At 40.7% G+C, this 18933-nt stretch overlaps 2 protein-coding genes across 7 annotated transcripts in view; one reads left to right on the top strand and one right to left on the bottom strand.

Moving 5' to 3' along the window:
- The window catches only part of syne3 (spectrin repeat containing, nuclear envelope family member 3), a 49211-nt gene extending 48173 nt beyond the window's left edge, over positions 1-1038 (top strand). For 3 of the 4 annotated variants that reach the window (XM_077620527.1, XM_077620524.1, XM_077620526.1), the window contains exon 9: positions 288-1038. In XM_077620527.1, coding sequence (XP_077476653.1) covers positions 288-470 — 183 coding nt within the window. In that variant the 3' untranslated portion in view covers positions 471-1038. The remainder of the gene's footprint in view (positions 1-287) is intronic. The other variant, XR_013305103.1, reaches the window with a different exon arrangement.
- Positions 659-18933, bottom strand: part of gabrr2a (gamma-aminobutyric acid type A receptor subunit rho2a) — a 103499-nt gene continuing 85224 nt past the window's right edge. For 2 of the 3 annotated variants that reach the window (XM_077620528.1, XM_077620529.1), the window contains one exon: positions 7009-18332. In XM_077620528.1, coding sequence (XP_077476654.1) covers positions 17997-18332 — 336 coding nt within the window. In that variant the 3' untranslated portion in view covers positions 7009-17996. Of the gene's footprint in view, positions 3635-7008; positions 18333-18933 lie in introns of those variants that run through there. The other variant, XR_013305104.1, reaches the window with a different exon arrangement.

Genomic DNA, 18933 nt, shown 5'->3' with positions numbered 1-18933 from the left:
TATGGGTGTGAGCGTGCATGGTTGTCCGTCTCCTTGTGCCCTGCGATCGGCTGGCCACCAATTCAGGGTGTCCCCCGCCTCTGGCCCGGAGTCAGCTGGGATAGGCTCCAGCACCCCCCGTGAACCTAATGATGATAAAGCAGTTCAGAAAATGAGATGAGATCATAAAATGGATTGCTAACCGATCAAGTTAGTTTGTTTACAAGACACTGAAGTTATTAACACACAAACTATCCACAATATAGTATTTTGTATGAATACTTTCCCTATTTGTGCTGTTATTGCAGAAACTTGGGTTGCTGCAGCGGGTGTGTCGACTGGCTCTTCCTCTATGGATCCTCTTCCTCGCTTTATGGATATTGGCTTTTATCTTGCCTCTCATGCATGAAGGCAACAGCTGCTCCATCTACAACAACTTTGCGCGATCTTTCAGCATTATGCTGCTGTACACTGGACCACCACCTACATAGCTGCAGCTTATCTCACTTTTTACAAGAAATTACTTGCTTAGTTTTTATTTTTGCAAGAGTCCTCTAACAAGTTCTTACCATCTTTGGCATGGGCTTCAGAATTGTATTTTATATTATATCAAGCATATACAGCCTTTGAACCATTTGACTTTTTTATACAATGCTTACTGTCGGGATTTTATTTCATATTATTATTACACATTTGCTTGCAATGAAGAAATGCTTTGCTTTACTATTAAACTTACTTTGCTCATCATTATTAGTTACAGATTATTGCATGTTTGCTTGATACGAAGTAAATGCTTTGCTCATTAGAACCTTAGACTAAACAAAGAGAAGCCAAAACGCCTTGGACTGCTTGCAGTGGACAAAACAAAGAAGATCCCAAACGCCTTGAACTGCATATGCATCCACCACAGACTCCATAAAACTTCCAGACCTTCGTTTGTTTTGACTATTGACGTCTCACTTGTAGTCCCGTTCCCTCCCCTGAGAGTTGAGATGTACATTGTAATCAGTGCCTCCGAATGTAATAAACAACAGAAAACATGTGTAAGGTCAGAACGGAGTTTGGACTTGGCCTCAAGAGTTTGTTCTCCTTGCAAGTGAAAAATTCCAGAAGACTGTCTTTTTCTCTTTATTTGTGCGTGCATTTGGGGAATGCTTATTGGTGAACTTATCATTTATTGGTCCTTGGAGGTTGGAGTCAATACACTGAAGGAATCCAGGCACTGCGTCGACATCTGGGGAAGACCGTGGCCACTGCATTTAAGACCTTTTTGACGGTCTGGACCTCCGCTCCGCACCTGGGTACCCAAGGTTGACGGCTTATCCAAAAGGAGTTGAAGACATCTCTGGTGAGTCCATGTGAATGTGTCCATTCGTGAAAGGATTCCGAATGTGCGAGCTCGGGTGAATTATTCGTATGAAGGTCCATGAGGTGAGTCCGAATGAGATCACGTCCAGGGGACTGAGATGGTGAAAACCCTATGGTGTGTAATGGATTGCTAATTTGTTGTAAATCAAAGCGCTTCAAGAATTAAACACCTAAATTTATGGATAGACAAATATGACTTGGCTGGCCAGCTTAATAAAATGAGGGAAAGAAAGGTATACCTGCAGGAAAATGTAAATTCAGCGCAAAAGAGATAAAAGATGAAAATAGATATAGACATAAAAGAAAAGTGGGGGTTTTAATAGAGAAAATAGTGTCAGACATAACTCAATTCGGTTATCTAAATTGGTTATAAGTGCACTCAAATTTGTATGTCAGTGTCCTGTCTGTTTTTTTCCCTCCTTTTTTCTATCTCCCAGTGTTCTTACAGCTGTGATCTAATGTGTATGTGATGTATCTTTTTTGTTGCTATCAAGCTGGTAGGTGAGTCTTTCCCACAGTCATCATTGTTGTTTTTCTTTTTTAAGTCTGTGTTATGACAAAAGTATAAAAAATACTAGATGAAGGGGTGAAATGTATGATGGAAGAGCATTGTCATATTTCTTTACAAATGTATCTAATCGCGGAAACTTTTTAGTTGTGATTATTATTTATATTGGCATTACGACAGATAAACCGACACAATGTGTTGTGTGAGTTGGGTTAGACTATGTTTAGGATTGTGGAGTGTGTCCAAGCAATGGATTGTTTGGCATCTAGAGCAGGGTTAGGGAACCTATAACCTGTGAGGTAAACTGAAAACTGCTGGTGAGAAAGCGCAGGAATTGGAGCGGTACGTTGGTATTATGGCATTGACACTATCTCCAGTGCCTTAAAATCTTTTTTTCTCATTACCCTCTTCTGCATGGATATTCATATAGATACTCATTGATTAGCAACAACGTAACAATGTTGTCAAAAGAATTCAGAGACGTTATGTACTTTAAATTTGGTAAAGTAACTAAAAAAGGCACACATTTTCATGTTTGTTGACTTTTAAATTCGGAGCATGGCTCGCAAGGATTAACATTTAAAAAATATGAATGGTTTATGGCTCTTTCCATCAAGAAGGTTCCCGACCCCTGATCTAGTGGAATGGTGTTGCGAATTTTTTAAGGTGTCAGGATGTTAATTCAGTAGGTTGATCGGCTGATTTGAGTCTGATTTGGTAAGACGTCAGCACAAATTTTGTAGAGATTGTCTGTGGAAGTACAATACTTGGGAGTCAGGAAGTAGAAAGCAGTCTTTAAACAATTCTCAACGAAAAACATTGTCCGATCCCTTCCGCGAAAACATTACATTATTTAGCTCTAGACATTGCTGAAGCAAAGTTGTTTGTGCAGAAATAAATGGTTTTTGCTAAGGGATAAAGTTGTGCTTGCAGCATTTTTGAGATTATGGAGTCTCGGCAAATTGTGTGATGTAATTGGAAACCGGGTAGGAATTTATCTTACTAAGGACTCGTGGTAGTCTTCTCTAAAATACTATCTTCATGGTTAAAAAGTGACATTTCAAACATGATACCTCACTGGGGAGGCATTTGTAAACAGAGCAAAACATCAAAGAATCTATGACAGATAAACTGTGTGTGAGACGAAATCCTGCTTCTTGCAGCGGGTCTTAAGCACACAGTTAGCAGCTAAGAGCGCGTTTCCGTTGAACATTTCAAAATAAGAGCAAATCATGGTCTGCAGGAAACAGGGTTCTGTGGTTACTTTCACATTTTACGGATTCTACACAATATCTTTCAAGGTGATAGAAAATCTGTTTGGTGACAACGCACTTGTAACCGAACAAACAAATTTAAATTAACTTGGATTAATATATACAGACACTCAAACATATGTTTAATGTAACTTTACACAAAACTGAATTCTATTTTTTTTTTTACCTTTTGAAGAATATGACATATTTTATTCCTTCATTTTATTGTAGCTGTTGCATTTTTGATATAGTACCACAGTAGGATTGAAACTATTGTTCTCAACTCATTTACAATGAACAAAAGGTCTTTTGTCTGAGTTTCTGCTTCAAGGTGTGGTCCAGGTGATAAGTGGTCCAGGTGACAAGTGGTCCCGGTGATAAGTGGTCCAGATGGTACCAGAAACAAAGGGATCCCCGCGGAGAGGGCGATGGTCCAGATGATACCAGAAACAAAGAAATTCCTGCGGAGAGGGCAACCAAACCAGACGTGGATTCGCGGGCAAGCAGATCTCAGGAGAGGACACCCCTGTGGAATCGTCGTGGGACAGTCCGAATATCATTAGAATCAGCGAATGAATATTCATTTTTGTTTAACTATAACTGTGCAAACGCGGGTGCGGACTATTGTCTTTTCATCCTCCACTGTGCATTACGACGCGCAGCTGGTTTACTATTATTTGGGAGGGGGCCCGGAGCTCTGTAAGGATCAATTTCTGGAATAAACCATCTGTGGAGTAACTCGCAAACCCTGGTTTCTTCCTTCGATGCTGAACGCGCACATTTGTTAGATAAGATCAGACTGAGTTAAGGAATTAGGGATAGGAGCTAAAACTGATAATCTAACACTTTGTTCTCCGGGTTAGCTGTTTGCCACGCCTCCACCCTCACGTTCGCTATCGATGGGCTGTTTGCTGTTGTATTCCCTTCAAAATATTCCGAAAATGATGCACACAAATGTCCTCACAATAGGATAACGCATGACCACTTGCCAACGAGAAGTAGTCTTGAATGAGCGATCGCTCCGCTAACGGGAGCTAACAGGCTAAGGAAGGAAAAACACTGAAATAATGCAACAGCTCAGCCTACCCACGTATTGATTGTGGGTAATGAAGTTTTATTCTGAGAAAGGGTGCCATTGGCTATCGGTGCTGTGTGCACGAGTATACTTCATTACACAGAAAGCCCTCTTTTTGCCCGCGCATGCGCGTTGTGCGTTTTTTGGTCCATGTGTAGGAGAAACTCGTGTGAAGAAACCGGTCAGTGCTCGTAGATATCTGTTATCCACGAAAGAGATGCGGCAAAAAAGACAGTGTGGTACAATGATAAACAGCCTCTCATGTCATGGCCACCTGGCTTTCTTGCATCTCGAAATTTTTCTCGTATCTAGAGATAATTATTTTCTCGAAATTTTCCTCGTATCTCAAGCTGCTCATAGGTAGAGCTGCTTGTATGTAGAGGTACCACTGTATTATGGCATATTAGCAACAATTTCTGAGTCATTTTATCAAACACAAAATTCATCATTGAGACATCTCATCTCATTTTTCATCTCATTTTCTGATTTGAGTAAATCGACATACGAGCTCAGTCCCGGAACGAATTAAGCTCAAGGTACCACTATACTTTAATAACCATTCTTTGAGGAAAAGCGATTTTACAAAACAAAACTTATGTCCTCCTTGTAAAAAAAAAATGAAACAATGTCTATCCCGTTACAAAAGCAGTAAACGACAAGCCAATTTTTTTCTACTCATAATGCCTTTGCTAAATTTACCTGCTTTGAACCTTACAGGGCAGGTTCTGAATCTGGGGGTGGTAAATGAGACATGGTGTACACATGTTCCTGGACAAACTGCACCACTGATTCCACGTTTTGACCAATGGTGGTGATGTGGTGCAAATAAATTATATAACTCCTGTCAAAAAGAAACAGGGCTATGTGCTTTGGTTTCACTACTCTTATCAGTACCTGTTTTTCCATCTATAGTCGGGGTGATACATTTGGCGGCTCAGAATTTCGGTACGCTAGCTGGCCTCTCCCGACGGCGTTGAACCTCATGGAGGGATGGCGATCCAGATGAATATGGGTTGGTTAAACAAATTGCAGCAGGTTGGGAGTCTATTTTTCTCTGGGTTACTCCAAATAAAAATATGAATTGGATGAACAACATCCATTACAATGTCCAAAAACATGGACATTTTACTGAGCAGGGCTTTGTAGCAATGAAGGAACAGTTGGCAGCAATGTTCCCTCTAAGCTGCACGCGTGCGCAATTGCGCACTACTCTCGTCTTCTCCACGCACATCAAATCATATGGAGCGCACAAAATAAAATCCAATTTTTATTTTTATTTATTTATTTTTTCCCCATGATGACGCCGTTCACGCGGCACGGCAGCCAGGGGCAGTATCTCTGTCTACTCTTGTTTTTCGTGTTTTACAGCCCTTTTATCTTTTTTTAAATTGCATTTTAATATTTCTTACTACATTCCTTTTTACTTTACTGTGCAAATAGAAGAACAAGCGGTGAAATAGGATGAGAACTGTCTAAATCTGCTGTGTGTGTGGTTATGTGCATGCGTGTGTGTCTAGTATGTGTGATCATTTGTCTTCAACCTACACAATGGACTATAGTAAATGGAAATTAGCCCTCGGCTACAATCTTACATATATATGTTCATTAACATGAATATAAATATCTTCATTAATATGTGCTATCCCTTATAAAATAAATCAAAGCAATATCATGGAAAAATATTGCATATAAATGGAAACTTGACTATCAAGTGACACGTTAAGCAGAAAAGTCATTTGAACGAGAATGAGAAGTGAGAAGGACAGATGTGTAAAATAAGGTAAAATTTAAGTCGGCTTTGTGCATATTCTAATGGCATTTATGAAGATGTTTTATTCATAGATATTTTTTCCATTCATTTTCTGAACCGCTTTATCCACTTTATCACTCGTGGGGGGTGCTGGAGCCTATCCCTGCTGACTTTGGGCCAGGGGCTGGGGACACCCTGTATCTGTGACCAGCCGATCGCAGGGCACAAAGAGACGGACAGCCATGCACACTCAGACCCATACCTAGGGGCAATATTAGAGTGTCCAATCAGCCTACAATGCATCTTTTTGGGATGTGGGTGGAAAACGGAGTACTCAGAGAAAACCCACGCAGGCCCAGAATATGCAAATTCAACACAGGTGGACCGACCTGGATTTGAACCCAGGACCCCAGAGCTGTGAGGCCGACGCGCGAAACACTCATCCGCCGGGCCGCCCATTCATAGATATTCATCATTACATTTTATTACTACTAAAATCATTTATGTGTAGTAGACAATCACAAAATTTTATTATGACTAGATCATTTCTGGGTAGTAGAAATGCACCTGCTTATGGCAGGTGTGATACTGGTGTGTGCCCATAGCGAGCAAAGATGATGTTGCTCACACTGGTACTCAGTGTGCTCAGGGAGGTTGTCTTTCTGCCCAGACAAACAAAAAATTAGAGGGAACATTGGTTGGCAGCCACCAATCTCATTGCTTTCCAGGACCTCAAAGCGGTTGATATGCTTCTGGCTGAGCACGGTGTGTGTGTGCAATGTTTGGAGATCAATGTTGCACCTTTATTCCCAATGACACGTCACCCGATGGGTGCAGAAGCATTCTGGATCACCAGATTTAGACAGTTCTCACCCAATTTCACCGCTTGTTCTTCTATTTGCACAGTAAAGTAAAAAGGAATGTATTAAGAAATATTAAAATGTAATTAAAAAAAAGATAGAAGGGCTGTAAAACACAAAAAACAAAAGTGGACAGAGCTACTGCCACTGGCTACCGCGTGAAAAAAAATGGATTTTATTTTGTGCGCTCCATATGATTTGCTGTGCGCGGAGAAGACGAGAGTAGTGCGCAATTGCGCACGTGCGCAGTTTAGAGGGAACATTGCTTGGGGGTCAAGAACAGTTTTGATACTGGTCCTCTTGCTAAGCTCTATTACAACTTGTAGAACACAGGAACAAATTTTTGAGAGCAAACACCCAGGCCATATCCAGACGTCACACATACGTGTGACAAGCTACGCAACCCAAGAAACAATACAAGCAAAACACTGATTAGCGTGCGCGAAGTCAAATGAGCCAAAGACTAGTGAGTTCATAAATAACAGAGGCCATATCACCTAGACCTACTGTGAAAGGGATGTGGGATCATAGATGCTTATCAGAGCAAATCAGAAGGCTTTACATAACTCTAAACCAGTCATTGTAAAAAGGAATATTAGTATCTACTGCCTCCACAGTTAAAAATCGTGTGCCAAAAGAAATATTTTCTGAATATGAATCCAAATTGTTTTGAAAGTGAACTGTCATAGAAATTGGTGAAAGAAATTCAATTTTCGAGATTAGTGGCCCCGTATTAGTAATAAAGTAAATTGATTAGCTATTACAACATATTTTGCAAATTGATTTACAGATTGCACCTCTAAATTGTTTTGGAAGTTACTACATACTACCACTACTCCTACTAAAATAAGGTTGCCCTGCAGCCCATTTCATCTGAGAACTGAACACCAAACCAGTTAGTGTGCCCTTAACTTCCCATTTTATATGCACCACATTTTGTAAACATTTTGGAACCTCTTTCCATACAGATCTAGGCCATTCCTATTAACAGGAGAATGTTTGCTATGACATTTGGAAATTTACCTGATAAGAGGAGTAAGTGTTTTACATAACTGATAAAGAGCAGGAGACCTATCGGGCAGATGAATTTACTGTATTTACGCGCATATAAGCACCCTGAAAATTGCCTTGACATTTTTTTATATTTTACAATTTCTCGCGTCTAAGCCGCCCCCCTGACTCCCAATTTCACCTCCATATTCATGGTTTTAACAGGGAGTAGAAATGTGTTACTTTGAAGGGAAAATCTTAAGAAAAATCATCACAAGTGGTATTTCTTAGATACTGTATGAATCAAAAGCACATTATTAGGGTCAATATCATAAGGAAGTTAATATGCCAGTCTTTGTAAATGCAAAATATAAAATTATTCAATTTTGAAGTCTATCTTGATGAGAATCTGATGCTTTCTAATTACAGAAATTACAATTTTTTTTACCAGAAGTTTAAGATGTTGTGGCAGCCATATTGATTTTAATGTCAAAATATCTCAATTCTTTCGATGGTTCATATCTCCAATAGTTGTCACTTTCGAACAAGAACTACAACGGAAAAAAAAAAAGAAGTGGAATTTTGTTTCATTTCAAAATCTCTACTCGCGTCCGTCCAGTCAGAGAACGTTTAACTAGGTTTAGATCAGGGGTCTCAAACTCGCGGCCCTCGGGACGATAATTTGCGGCCCCCGTCTTAATATGAAAGATTAATGTTCGTGCGGCCCGTAAGATTGATATGAATGACACTTGTTGTGTTCGGAGCTGAATGAACCAATCACGGTGAGGTAAACGGCTCTGGAGGGCAGGACATCGGCCGGGCTGTCCAGTGCCTCGCTCAATCACTCATTCATTCCTCCAATCAGCTGGGCGGAGGAGAAGCCGATAAGCCGATCACTCCGCTCGGCGCGCACACTCCTCCGCTGCTCTCAGCATACAACTGAATGAGGCGCTATGATCCGTGATCCAGCCTGTGTCAGTGTAGCCATCTTCGCGAGCGAAACGGAGAAACGGAGAGCGAAAGTGTGCATGCTCCACAAACCTGCGCGACTGAACGTGAAAGATCAACCCGAGACTCATTCCAAGTGGAAAAACATATTACAGAGCCCCAGAGATGTCTCTTTCAAAGCCTGGCGTGAAGAGAAAGGTCGTTGATGAGCACAGACAGTTTCAAGAAAAGTGGGGCGTGCAATATTTCTTTGTTGAACACAGGGGAACTCCGACGTGTCTCATTTGCACTGAAAAAGTTGCGGTGCACAAGGAATACAATTTGAAACGTCATTATACTACGAGACATGCTGAGTACGAAAAATACCAGGGAGATGAGAGAGCCAACCAGGTTGCCAGTCTTAAAACATGTCTTCTGAGGCAACAGGATTTCTTCAAGAAGGCTACCAAAGACAGTAATGCAGCAGTCGAAGCTAGCTACGCCGTTTGTGAGTTGATTGCTAAAGCAGGAAAGCCATTCACAGAAGGTGAATTTATCAAAAAGTGCATATTACAGGCTGCACATATTGTCTGTCCAGAAAAGAAAAGTCTGTTCAACCACATCAGCCTTTCTGCCAACACCGTGGCAGAGCGCATTTCTCACCTGTCAAGTGACATTTATGATCAACTGTGTGAGAAAGCACAATGTTTCAGTGTATATTCAGTGGCTCTTGATGAGACCACAGACATCACAGACACTGCCCAGCTCGCAATATATATCCGTGGTGTTGATGACAATTTTAAAGTAATGGAGGAGTTGCTCACAGTAATTCCAATGCATGGCCAGACCACCGCGAAGGAAATATTTCACCACCTGTGTGATGCCATTAAGAATGCCGATTTGCCATGGAAGAGCTTTGTTGGAATAAAAACCGATGGAGCCCCATCAATGACAGGGAGGAAGAATGGACTGGTAGCACTTGTTCAAAAAAAACTGGAAGAGGAGGGTGTGGAGGAGGCCATAGCTCTGCAATGCATTATACATCAGCAGGCCCTTTGCAGCAGATGCCTGAAGTTTGACAATGTGATGTCTGTCGTTGTGAAATGCGTCAACCAAATCAGATCCAGGGGCTTAAAGCACAGAAGGTTCTGTGCTTTTTTAGAGGAAATGGAGTCAGAATATGGGGATGTGCTCTACTTCACTGAGGTACGTTGGCTCGGCAGGGGAAACGTGTTGAAGAGATTTTTTGAGTTGAGAGCAGAAGTAAAAGACTTCATGGAGATAGACGGGGTTGCTGTTCCTGTGCTAAGTGATCCCAAATGGCTCATGGACTTGGCTTTTCTTGTTGATATCACACATGAGTTTAATGTACTGAACAAGAAGCTACAAGGCCAGGGGCAACTTGTCAGTGCTGCCTATGACAACGTGAGAGCATTCTGCACTAAACTTGTGTTATGGAAAGCCCAGCTCTCTCAGACAAACCTTTGCCATTTCCCAGCATGCAAGGCTCTCGTGGATGCAGGCACACCATTCAGTGGTGAGAAGTATGTTAAGGCCATTTCGAAGCTACAGGAGGAATTTGATCACAGATTTGCAGACTTCAAGACACACAAAGCCACATTTCAAATTTTTGCAGACCCCTTCTCCTTTGATGTGCAAGATGCCCCTCCTGAGCTTCAAATGGAGCTCATTGACCTGCAGTGCAACTCTGCACTCAAAGCCAAGTTCAGGGAGGTGAGTGGAGAAGCAGACAAGCTTGGGCAATTTTTGAGAGAGTTGACCCCCAGCTTCCCTGAACTTTCCCGAATGTTCAAGCGGACCATGTGCCTTTTTGGGAGCACATACTTGTGTGAGAAGCTCTTCTCCACCTTGAACTTCAATAAGTCCAAGTACAGGTCCAGACTTACTGATGAGCATCTTCAAGCTCTACTGAGGGTCTCCACTGCTTCCTCCCTCAAGCCAAATGTGACTCAGCTATGTGAGAAGAAGCGCTGCCAGGTCTCTAGCAGCAAGGAGTAGGCAAGAGAAGCCGTGTTCAGAATATTTCATATTCAATGTTCCATTCAAGTTCAGAAAGTTAAAGGTTAAAGAGCTGTTAATACAGACATTTGAAACTGAATAAAAATAATTAATTTTCTCTACTTAGGCAGCCAGTGTATATCTCTCATTATTATTATTTTATTTTTGTATTACTGATTGATTGATTTTTTATTCATCTTTAAGTTAATTTATCTAATTCATTATTTTTTGTAAAAAAATTAAGATATTTGATAACGTTGGAATGTTTTATCAGCGCTTTTCTTGTGGAAATCCTGATGCGGCCCAGTCTCACCCAGACTTGGCCTCTAGCGGCCCCCAGGTAAATTGAGTTTGAGACCCCTGGTTTAGATGGTACCACCCTAGGAAAGATGGCTGTGCCCTGAGCGAGCAGTGACGGGAATGTGAGTTTTTTCATGTTTCATGCAAGATATGTACATTTTTTTTCTAGAATTTTATTCATAGACGTCAAAATAAGTTTTGTTTTTTTTCTGTTTATCTTTTCTGTATTTTGAAATAAATGAAAGTATCGGCCACATTCGCTTGCGTCATGACATCACGCGCCAACGCAACGGGGCCATTTTGTCATGACGTCATCGTATCATGACGTCATCGTATCGCGACGCCGTCAATTTGAAGTTTTTTGCATGTCGTGTTTTCATGCACATATAAGCCGTACCCTCGATTCAGTCATCATTTTTTGTCCGACAACAGCGGCTTATATGCGAGTAAATACAGTAATTTGACCAGAGAAATATGGGCAGTAAAATGTGCAAATGGAGACTGCTTTTATTCAATAAGTTGCATCCATGAAGCAAAACTGAAAAGGACCAGGTGTTGAAAGAACAGATGTGAACGGGTTAGGGTTAGTGTGTGTTCCCCTAGTAGGAGCACTTAAGGCAGTGATTCCAAAACTGCAAGTTTAAATATGACAAGCAGCCCACCGTTGCCGGGCCTTGAGTAAGGCTTGGGAGTAGTGTGTGGGGTCAAAGTAGGTGTGAGGTTGTTGTCGCTTGTGGTTTTTTCTTTGTAGTCATGGTATGCCAGTGAATAATTTAAGCGTGAGGTAAAATACGCCACTAAGTGTTGCCCCAATTCGTCCTTCTGCTTCAATGCACGTTGACCTCAATTTTTCTGAAAACAGTGTTTTCGGGAAATACTGGTTTGAAGTGCTATTGATTGTCAAATCGTGGCTCTGTCAAAAAAACACAAAACTGTGAAACTTGGCATGGACGTTCTGAACGGCCAGATTCAAAACCCTGTCAATTTTTGTTGAAATCCAGCAGACGGTTAAGTCGCAATCGGAGCCGATTGTATATTTTTTATTTTATTTTATCGGTTTTCTTTGCATTTAAGAGACCCATGATGTGGAAACTTCGGATTAACACCTATGAAGGGAGTTTACCAAAGTGTGTGGAATTTGGTGTGAATCAGACAATTTTTTTGAAAACCCGATTTTTTTCGATTATCGATTTTCGATACTTATCGGGGGTGCTTTGACACAAAACCTAGTCTATGACACTCCCAGACGCCTGAAGTATAACTAAATTTTCATGAAAATCGGTTCAGCCATTTCAGAGTCCATAGGGATCGAACAGATGCACACACACACACACACACATACATACATACACGCACACATACACAGACAAAGATGCATTTATATAAGAGTTTAGATTAGATATGCATTGAAAGTATTCCACACCATCTAAAAAAATCCTTGTTACTTTGTTCTTTGTGACATTGGTGGAATGCCATTTTGTAGTCCCTCCAGAAATGTTTTTTGAAGTCGCACTATGAAAATATTATTTTAATACATTAATTCAATGATAGTATCTTCACAGAGAGTATTCAGAAATAAAATATCAAGATTCCCACAGATTTATAAGTGTTAAAATTGTACAAAAAATCATTTATGTAATGGTTTGCCTCTGCATATTTGAAACACATAACATAGTAATCAAAGGAGAGGATTCCGGCAGAGGAGAATATTACTTAATGGAAAATGGTATCGTGCAACAAGTTGGAATACGAAATTGAAAATGGGTTAGACGAGGAAACAAGTTCCGAAGAACATAAACACTGAATGGTAAATAACTTGCATTTCTTCCTCTTGTCTTCACTATCAAGCATAGCAATTGAATAACGAATAACCTAGAATCCAAAAATATTATAACCAGGATTTTTTTATTGGTGCACTTTAGGCAAAGCCTTGTCCCATGTCTTTGTAACAACTTTTCTTTGGCAAAACATTTTTTACTTGGTCGAAGCAGTTTTCAGTAGAATGGTTTGATCTAAACAACAACTTACCAGTTGATCCACTTCTATGTTTTATCTCTGCAGCTCATCAGCATTTTCCCATACAAAACCAGTTAACCATTGTTCCGTACACAACAACATTGTCCTATCTCGTGACAGCATAGCTCATGTTCAGCTGCAGTGATTTTTGTGTTCCTTTTTATTTTTCTCAACAAGGCTCTGTTCTACCAGAATTATCATAAGAAATGAGCAGCACTTAAATATCATTGTCACAGCAAAGTGTCAGAAAAGTAGAGATACCACTGTATTTTTTGTCAATATGAATTTCTGTGTTTACATTAATAAGGAAAATCTCTCATCTCATCTCATTTTCTGAACCGCTTTATCCTCATTAGGGCCGTGTGGGGTGCTGGAGCCAATCCCAGCTGTCTCTGGGCCAGAGGCGGGGAACACCCTAAATCGTTGGCCAGCGGATCCCAGGGCACGAAGAGACGGACAACCATGCACACTCACACCCATACCTAGGGACAATTTAGAGTGTCCAATCAGCCTACCATGCATGTTTTTGGAATGTGAGAGGGAACCGGAGTAACCAGAGGAAACCCATGCAAACTCCACACCGCTGGACGTGACCTGGATTCGAACCCAGGACCCCAGAGTTGACCACTTGCGCCACCAGGCCGCCAATAAGAAAAATATTAGCCTAAATAATTTTAGCAAATGGCTTCCATATAACAAAGAATGAACAATTCAAGGGCGCCTGAAAACTTTCCGTGCCCGCCTCAAGCACCAAATTAATCTACTTTTCCTGTCATGGAGTGTTGTCTACTGTTTTATTTTGAAGGTATTACCGGCCCATTTCAGAGAATTTGCTCCTCATGTCATCCCCGATCATCAATTGTTTCCCATTACCTTTTCTGTATATATATATATATAGTCTTTACCTAAATAGTCTTTACATTTGTCTTGTGTTAGTGTCATTGCCTAACCAGTATCATTCCAAGGCTAAAGACTTCAGTTCAAGAAAAAGAAAAAGAGAGGCTTATGATTTTTGTAAACCACCAGAGATTGTTTGCTACTTTGTTTTTGTTTTTTGTTTTGTTTTTCTTGTTGCCATTGTTTTTGTCCTACACGGAAAAGAGTAAGATTTAGTTTTGTGTTGTCTGCCTGCTTAGTGTGATTTTGTGTGTAAGAATCATGCCTTGTTTCTTTCTCTCCTCTGAGTGCGGTCTTTGGAAAATAAAGACATTTTTAATTTACTGTCATCCTTCACCACTTTGCGGTTTCAACATTTGTGGCTTCACTATTCTATATTAATTATCCAAATCAAACATTTTCATAAAAATGTCTAAATTCATGCTGAAACTTGCAAGTGGAAGACAGGAGATAAAAATGGCAGAAGTCAAGGCACCGCCACTCAACTCTGCGCAGAAGGAGCAAAATTTTACCGTAGAAGAATGATTTGCCGAATAATATAAAAGGGAGAGAAGGATGACATCTTGCCTTTTTCTGTTTTATTCAGAATGCATTTTGCATCGCGGTCATCACCTTATGGAGGAAAATGAGGTCTTGGCTTTTCTTGTTTTGTTCGGATTGGATTTTGCATCGCACATATCACCTCGTGGTGGAAGACTACGCTGAGCCTATTCCAGCTTTGTTTGAATTTCGAATTACCCTTGAAAATGCCGCATAAGCCTTATGTGCTATCTAAAGCATCGAATGAGCCCGAGAAAAAAAGTTTAGGAAATCATTAGCTCCAGAGACCCAAAATGAACATGGTGGGATGTTGCTTTTTTAAGGCAGATGAAGAACATTTGAAATTGGCAAGGAGTTTCAGAGTACAATGCCAATCACATGTAATAGTTCTTTTCAAACATTATCATGCACATTGTATTATTTCGTGATTACATTATTGATTTATAAGTGTATTTTGTCTGTCACATTAATAAAGTGTATTTACATGTTCTTTCTTGTTGGTGCTGATTCACATTAGGATATTGAAGTACATATAAGGATTTTTATAGCCATTCATACAGATTTATGTAGTCTCAGCTTGACAGGTATTTAAAATACTTTAATTTACATTTTTTTTCATATATAGATTATATTTAGATATTAATACATTGCAGTCTTTTCATATGCCTACAACTCAGTGGTGTGCTGTCAGGGCCTTCAAGGCCTTCTCTGCTGGCCTAAGAAATATCTGAATCACAGACTGATGTTAATTAGATTATGTCAATGAATACTTATTAAATAATTCCAAATTGTCTGTTAGCTTCCTTTCATTGCTTTTACCCCTGGTTGCACTGCTTCCAGATGTGTGTTTTCATATTGAAGCATTTAACCAATCACATTTCAGCCATTATTTGTTGCCAGGGTCAGAAATCTGCCTCAAGGCCTTCACAATCAGTTCTGCAGGCTCTGCTGCATTAAACAAGCATCAATAAGACTGTTGCTTTAACCAATCAGATTTCGAGTTGGCAACACCACAATGCCTTCTCGCAGGCGTTGGGATACGTCATTGCCTTCTCGCAGGCGTGGGGATACGTTATCGCTTTCACCAACTATGATTGGCTAGTTAGAGTGGATTAGCCAGAGCTACCAAACTGTATCTGTAGCGAGCTGCACAAGCAGATATATTGTTGTGTTGATTTAAAGCCATTTTCAAGACGGACTTTTCAAGAAAAAAAAGCTGGACATCATTAAGAAAGGTCGGACAACTCCAAAGCAAGCAAGCCTGTCACAACCGGGAACGAATATTTTCAGCCCCAAATCGAATAAAAACGTATGCAAGAAATACGACAGGACAGGCTCGACTTTCAGCATTAGCTTCGATGGCGATAGAAAAGAAGGAAGAAAGAAAGGAGGATGGATATTGTGTACAGTTAAAAAAGATTTTTGGTGAGTAAAATATGGCTATATTCCTAAATAATATTTCAATTATATGAAATTCCCGGGGAAAGTCATCCTCCGGGCCCGGTTCTGATATCTGAAAAGCTCCAGTGTTTGTATTTAAGCTCCAGTGTTTGTATTTAATCAATAAATGCTGCTAGGAAGTGGATTTTACCCCATTTTAGTGCAATTTTTGCCGTTTCGTGTATGGACATCCATCGCTGTCTTTTCCCGGGGAAATCACCCCCCTGGCCCGGCCGGTTGTAATGTCTGAAAAGCTCCAGTATTTGTATTTAATCAATAAATGCTATTAGGAAGTGGATTTTACTCCATTTTAGTGCAATTTTTGCCGTTTTGCGTATGGACGTATCAACGTTCATCTCAACGTTCATCGCTGTCTTTTTCTCGGGGAAATGATACTCCGGGCCCGGTTCTGATGTCTAAGAAGCTCCAGTATTTGAATTTAATCAATAAATGCTGTTTTCAACTGGATTTTACCCCATTTTCGGGCAATGTTTGCCGGTACGACATTGACGTTCATTGCTGCCTTTTCCCGGGAAAATCACCCCCCTGGCCCGGTTGTAATGTCTGAAAAGCTCCAGTATTTGTATTTAATCATTAAATGCTGCTAGGAAGTGGATTTTACCCCATTTTTGTGCATTGATTATTTTTTTGTGTCGCAGCTGTAGCTGCAGTAGAGGTTTTATCGCCATAAAATAGTTTTTGCTGAAAGCGTCACTAGGAAATGCACGGACCGCCACTGCTACAACTGTAACATTTAACAAATACACCTCTTGATAATTGTTCTTGTCTACTTGCATTTTTGTATGTGCGAAAACATGTAGTATGGTAGTAATAATAGAAGTGATCATACTTCGCGGGTTCATGTCTTGTCTCCATTAGCCGCGAAATTCGAGGGATTACTGTACAAGAGAAAGCTGAGCATCCAAGTTCTTCACTCGGTCCAGTGACATGTCTTGGAATTTTCTTAATATCTCCTGCAGTTGGTGGTAGCAAGAGGGCATGACTCTTAGGTCAAACTCAGTGTCTGTGATGCACAGTGATCAAAACAGCTTTTTCTTATTCAAAATAGCTCCCACCTCCTAGTCTATGTGGGCCTGTGCCTGCGGAGCCATTAGTAGCAGTGAATTAGAATACAGGTTAGTGACTGAAAGAAGGAGAAGGTTATGGATTCTGTGCATCCATGAGGATACAGCTCCACTGGTTCTGAGGTGAGCATGATGATGAACAGTTTCTTTTAACTTTGGCAAGTTATGAAATAATGAGGTGACCAGATTCCTGGCAGTAAAAGCACCGACCTTCTTGCATGGGCCCTCCCTCTATTACCACAGATTTGGGAAGGTCTGGTTTGGAAGATGAGCTCCTGGCAACCATGTTCCTGGGACTGTAGTGAACTTGTCCATGTAGGCCGGCCCCTCTTAGGCAGCTAGAGCCATTGCCTTGACCCTGCTCTCTCAGCTCTCTTGCCTCTTCCTCGTCTTCTTCAGTGGAAACCAGGTAAAAGGTTCTCATGATGGTAGTTTTGAACTCAACAAGAGTGGCACAGCGACAAGTTCCGTCTCCACTCAGCCATGGCCCAGGTTATTGATACTGGCCAGATGGAAAATCATGAAGTCTTTTCTTGGTTAGTTGTGCATGCCTGGGGCTGCTCAAAATGGATGGAACAGTCAATAAGAAAGCATTTGCTTTACTTCGACTCACCTGAGAATCAGCCAGTTTAAACTCTGGATTGCAACTGATCCGCAACAGGAGTTGGCCCAACAAATGGTTGAGTGCAAGCGGCTGGCACAAACCTTAGGGTGAAATATCAACCCGACTAGATGAGCTGCCATTGCCGTCTGATACTCTTCTTGTTGAGCAGGTAGCCTTCTGTGTCCATTTGGGACAGACAAGGAAGAGCAAGTGCTCTGAAATGAGGAGGGTAACACCTTCAAAATAAAACAGCAATTATGCCATGACACCCCACTACAGGACACTAACATCAAGCACAATCTATTTGTGTTGTGTTCATGACTGTCTAGCGATGATTTTAAGCACCAGATGTTGGAATCCAGCAATTGTGGTGCAAAATACAAATTCAGCAGTAGACACACCAATAGATTAAGTTGAAAAAAATGTACGACCCAGGAAAAATCATACGGGAATATTTGTCAATGGCATGTGTGTTTTGAATTATGTTTAGGGCACGTAGGCTTTTCTTCTTTTTAGTGGTGGTGGACTCACTGCTAACTGACAGATGAACCACCATATTATCTATTTTTTCTGAAATGTCACGCATTTCTTCCGGCTCCTCTTCGGGCACCATGGGCTCTTCAGTGTAGCCGGCAAGACTGTTGGTATCAGCCTCGCTGTAGGTCCCATCTAACATTGCCATGGTTCTTGTCTGAGAAATACCACATGTGCAGGGCATTGACTGGTAGGACAGAAACAAGCAATTTAATGAAAATTATGTCAAAATAATATGACATTTTAAGAACCAAACAAAGCGGACATCACATGTACAAAAATAAATACTCTTTGACTGTACGTCATATTTTACTATATTGATTGGTGCTCAACTCTATATGTCAACAATTTGTTATTTGGATATGTCTACAATTTGTTATTTGGATGTACTCCAAAATAATGCAATTGGCAACTTGGTATTAGACAAGAAAAAAAACTCCACCAAAAGCTTTTCAAAATTAAGAAAACATCAGATATCATATCATTGATACATTAGAGCAATGTTTCCTTACTGGCCCATCCACGTATTCCACATTGAAAAACAGGTTAAATTGATTTTTTCTACCATCTAGTGCAGTGGTTTCCAAACTATTCGACATAGGGCTGCAGGGGGTGCGGGTTTTCATTCTAACCCAGAAAGAGGACACCTTTTTTTCACCAATCTGGTGTTCTACAAGTGCAATCAGTGAACAGTCAGGTGCTTCTTGTTTTCTGCAGAAATCTCCTTGTTCAAAATGTCTGTGCTGGATCGGTTGGAACAAAAACCTGCACCGACAGTGGCCCTCGAG

This window comes from Stigmatopora argus, chromosome 15 (assembly GCF_051989625.1).
Source record: "Stigmatopora argus isolate UIUO_Sarg chromosome 15, RoL_Sarg_1.0, whole genome shotgun sequence".
Classification (NCBI taxonomy): Eukaryota; Metazoa; Chordata; class Actinopteri; order Syngnathiformes; family Syngnathidae; genus Stigmatopora; species Stigmatopora argus.
The sequence above is the reverse complement of the archived record's forward strand: the minus strand, read 5'-3'. Positions and strand labels throughout refer to the sequence as shown.